The sequence below is a fragment of the Phalaenopsis equestris genome, unplaced genomic scaffold (genome assembly GCF_001263595.1).
Source record: "Phalaenopsis equestris unplaced genomic scaffold, ASM126359v1 Scaffold000951, whole genome shotgun sequence".
Classification (NCBI taxonomy): domain Eukaryota; kingdom Viridiplantae; phylum Streptophyta; class Magnoliopsida; order Asparagales; family Orchidaceae; genus Phalaenopsis; species Phalaenopsis equestris.
In genome coordinates this window covers 113,537-118,397 of record NW_018165390.1, presented here as the reverse complement: position 1 = coordinate 118,397, position 4,861 = coordinate 113,537, and the positions used below count along the sequence as shown (strand labels likewise).

General features: G+C 35.3%; 1 protein-coding gene across 2 annotated transcripts; it reads right to left on the bottom strand.

The window, feature by feature from the left end:
- Positions 1-742: 742 nt before the first annotated feature.
- On the bottom strand, positions 743-1,743 carry LOC110032488. 2 transcript variants are annotated; one of them, XM_020736138.1, is made up of 3 exons: positions 1,511-1,740; positions 1,354-1,417; positions 743-975 (listed from the first exon to the last, which is right to left on the bottom strand). In XM_020736138.1, exons 1-3 carry the CDS (start codon positions 1,644-1,646, stop codon positions 927-929), a joined length of 249 nt encoding a protein of 82 aa, XP_020591797.1. In that variant the 5' UTR covers positions 1,647-1,740; the 3' UTR covers positions 743-926. The 2 variants fall into 2 exon arrangements, with proteins under 2 accessions (XP_020591797.1, XP_020591796.1); XM_020736137.1 differs by having other exon boundaries at positions 744-970; positions 1,511-1,743.
- Positions 1,744-4,861: the final 3,118 nt, after the last annotated feature.

Genomic DNA, 4,861 nt, shown 5'->3' with positions numbered 1-4,861 from the left:
TCATTATCTCATAGGGAGTAAAAACTCTAACAAAAATAGACTTTAGCAAAAGAAGTTGTGAGCCCCTAACACCACCAAAGATCCACATTTATAAAGTGGAGCAAAAAATATAAACAATAATTACCACATCATCTATTGCCTATGAGACAACTAGTTATTCATTTCTTATTTAATATTTTATTTATCTTAATTTTTTGCAACACACTTGTAAAGAAAAAAGAGAATGAGAGAGCTAAGTATATATGACCAAATATCCAATGACTTGATCAAGGCCTTTGAAATTCCAAGGTTAATCCTGAATGATCTCAAGTCAGCTCCATCCAAGTACCAACTCAGCATAACTACGAATAATGATTATGCCACTTGCTAGTTGACATTAAACCCTCACTAGCTTGCAACTCAGCTAGCGCAAATTAATAGCTCACTTAACTACTTGTAGCTCAGCTTTGCATGCAGCTACAAAATATGTCTCAATTTCCTATATTTTTTTTATTCTTTATCATATAATCCTCTTAATTATATACTATGGTCAAAGCACCTCAAATTATAAATAAAAGGTAAAAATTTAAGAAAAAATAATGTGTTAATTTCAAGGATACAATAAGAATTTATACTAAGACCAATTTTGAAAATCTCTCTCTCTCTCTCTCTCCCTCTCTCCCCTTAAGTGAACTAATGTAGTTGGTGTGCCTAAGGACAACTTTGGATTCAATAATATGAATATATATCTCCAATCATAAGAAAAATAAAAACACACGGACAAACTAAAATAATGTGTACAAAACCATTGTATCATTCTTCATACAAGGTGCAATTTGGTTTAATTCACTTAGCAGGCACTTTAATCCAGCCATTAACAAAGGCTATGGCTAATATTACAAACGGAGTAGACATGCCAAGGATAATGATATAAGGCAATGGAGTCTTCATTGGATTCTCTCCTTCCTTCTCGCCCGCTGTCTGCCAATATCTGCACTTCATATCAGAGGTCCTGAACCATGTTATTTTATGCCAACATCTCTTGGTTTGTATTATTTAAAAATGTTAATAATATAATATCAATACAAACAACTTAAGACTAAAAATATAATACATTGTTACAGAACTTTTCCGTCAAACTCTCTCAATTTAGTCGGAAAATATATGCGTAAGACCTAAGATAGTATGCAGCGCTGCGTACATCTGGAGGTTATTTAGAGAGTATAGGGATGTTATATCCACGTTATACCCCTTGTAATCTCCCTATAACCTACAAATAAGTTTCGCACAGCACTGCGTATGTCTTACGTACACAAATATTTTCCCAATTAATCTTAAGGTTCAATTTTATAGAAAAAAAGTTTAAGAACTCACTGCTCTGGTTCTTCTTCTCTAGTAATAAACTTCTTCTCCGGACGTTTTATTTCTCCATCTCCACCTGAAAATTAATTTAGTGAATTTGTTTCTTTTTTATACTCATTTATATGTGTTATAGCTAATCATGAATCATAAATTACCTTAAGGAAATTACCTAAATTTGCAGGAACTCTGGATTTTGATCTTCTGTTTCTGGTTGGAATGACAAACGATGAAGAGGGCAGGTAGGATGTTTTGGGTTGGAGAACAAATTTCAGATTGCAGGGGAATGAAACAGCTGCCTGAACCATTTCCGTTGACTGGAAGAAAGAGAGAGGGAGAGAAGCCTTACGAGAGCCACGTCTCTCAAACTTAGAGAGGAAATAGATAAGATAGGGCTATTTTTATTGGCCCTGATCCTTCTGATTGGTCCTGCTTAAGCATGGCTGGGTGTACGAGAAAATATTGCATGAGGAAATAAGACGTAAGTTATGTCTGGACAACGAACGCGACGCACCTAAGATTTTTTTTCTCCATCAGTCCTTCCGGTGTATCTAGGGCTGTCAAAAAGGCTTGTTGTTCCCGAACACGAACAACACGAACAAAGATTTGTTCGTTCGTGTTCGGCTCGTTTTGGCTTTGATGAGTAATATTTTAAAAAAAATCTAATTGACTACAAGGCTATAAAGATTTATAATCAATTATAAGTATTAATTAATAAAATAGAATAAAAATTATTAAATTAGATTGAAATGATTTTTTAATATAAACAATAATTTTTAAATTTTGCCTTAATCCTTAACATCATATGGCTGCCTGATTAGGGTTGTCAAAACGACTCTTTGTTCGTGAATGACTCGTGTTCGACTCGCTAAATAAACGAGCTGAACACGAACACACTTTTTGAGCAAAAAATATAAACGAGCCAAACACGAGTGAGCCCAGGTTAGGTGTATCACGTCTGTTGTACGGACACAGCTTACGTCCAGACTCCAGACTCGTTATTTTTTCCACAATCCATGTACAACAAAACACAAAATCCAACCTAATAACGGACAACTAAAGGCACTAACAATAAATCAAATTATAAATAAAAGAACCAGAAGAGATTGAAAACAACAAAAAAAAATCAACTGAAGAAATCATAAAAGTAATTTTTCTTCTCAAACCTTTCAGCAATAGAGTGAAACGAAACCAATAATACGCATAACTCTAAATGGTAAACTTAATAATAGAATTTTACCCACAACAGATTAAAAACATTGTGGTGAGCTTTTCAATGTAAAATTACACTACTTAAAGCTAACTCTTATAATAAATTAAGAGTATTCTCTTTATAGCTCTTAGATGGGATACGTAGTAGAACTTGTTAATGATCAAAATCCCCATGTATTACTATAATTTCTCAACATAGTTGAATGCAAACAATGATATCTCTCATTTAAGAGTAAAAAAATTGCATCATGTTAGTGTAGAGCTTTTTATTCTATACATGACTTCAATTGACATGTCTGGGGGTCTAAAATACTACGTGATGACTATTTTGATCTAGATAGCATTATAAGTCAAGTTGATGGAATTCATATATTTTGGTTATCATATTCTACTCATTTCATAAGTCCTTAAATCGATAAGGATTTGTAGGTCATGCGCCTTTCTAGTATACTACATAGAAATCACCTACCTATTAATCTTAATATTTTTCTTGATTTACGAAAAAAAAGGCTAATTCTATGCAATTTAACTCTAGTTGTTGATGGAGTATCTAATGACCAAGTTTTGTCGACTACTATTACTACTAAATGATTTGAGCATGTGGCTTGGAATGATGGATTCATAAAATTTTGACTATGTACTTTCATCTTTTTTCTTACACTTCCTACTATCATCCATTATGATTTTAAGCTCATTATACTTCTCTAAGTTGTTGTTGACCTCAACTTTGTTGAAGTCTAGTTTTCTTTCTTTAGAAGACTAGGATCTAGCCATAGGACTTTTTTGTTGACTATCCTAGAGGACTAGTGATGGGATCCACCTCCCTAAGAAATTCTAAACACTTGTGTTGTTTTAACCTCTAGCCCTTAGAAGGATGAAATAAACATGAGAAACCCAAGGAGAGTTCCCATAGGACTTTCAAGCCTTAGGTCAACCCTGGGTGGCTTGGTCTTCACAATCCACACATTCCAAAATCCTAAAATCACTTGCACTTGATCTACCACTTTGCTCTTTTTGGAAACTCATGTGGGAGGTCCCAAAGCCTTAGCATTTGGCTAAGATGGCAAGGACCAACATTTGGAGGATTCAAAGTGAGTTCTTCTATGGGTCTTATGGCTTTAAGGAGGTTTTTTTTGTGGCTTGCGTAATCATCCTATCCAATCAATTTCAATTCCACCAAAACATCCAACTTTAGCCTTCTACCCCTAATTTCACCAAAATTACCAAAATACCCTTGAAACTCTAAAATTTCCAAAATTACCCAAATTCTTAATTTTTCATCAAAAATCATATCAAACCTCTTTAAATTATTCAAATTGCTCAAACTCACCCCAAATTTCCCAAAATTAACTAAAGTTCCTAAAATTACCAAAATGACCCCAACATCAAAAAACACCCAAAAATCCCCAAATCCCCAATTTCACTCAAAACTTCACCAAAACCAATCATAGCCATCCAATTTCATGAATTGCATCCAAATTTCCTCAAATCCACTAAAATTGGCAAAATTACCAAAAAAACCCCCAAATTCCCAAATCACCCCCCCCCAATTTTCATTAAAATCATTTCAAATTCACTCAATTTCAAATCCAAACCCAATTACACCAAATACTAAATCTAAAATCAAATTCAAGCCAACCATCCCAAATTAACCCCAAATCCAATTTTCAACAAATTTAAGCTAACTTGCCAAATCCATTTCCACCAAATTGAAACTCTTAATCCATCATCATGATTTTAGAAATCCATTAAGCCCTAGTTGAGCTCAAACCAAGCCCTATTTCATACAAAATCAAAGCCAATTTCAATAAACCAAATTTTTCCCCAAATCCAAACCCTAATCCAAACTCTAACCTAAACTCTTTTTTTATTAAACCTTAATTACCTCAGCCCCCATCCCAAGCGTAGGTGTTGATCACATCACCAAGTCAACCCCATTTCGGTGGCATGAAACAACGGTCCCTCAAATTATGCTTACACCGCTCCCTCTTTTAGTTAAACCCAATAAACCATGCAACCAACCTTCCCAAGACCCAAGCTTATCACCATTAATCCTCCTAACCCCCTAGAGCCAGCTAGCCACCACCCCTGACCTGACCAGCCACCCTAGTTACCGGAAAACCCAAAACTGAGAACCCCCCACCATGGGTTAAACACCAAATTGCACCCATCCAATGTGGCACACTCTTATTGGTCAATTGCACCATTCCCGCACCCCCCCCCCCCCCCACAACCCCCCACCCACATCACACACCCCCCCAACCCCACCCACACCTTCCTAAAACGTTTTTTAATGGCTTGCATAACCACA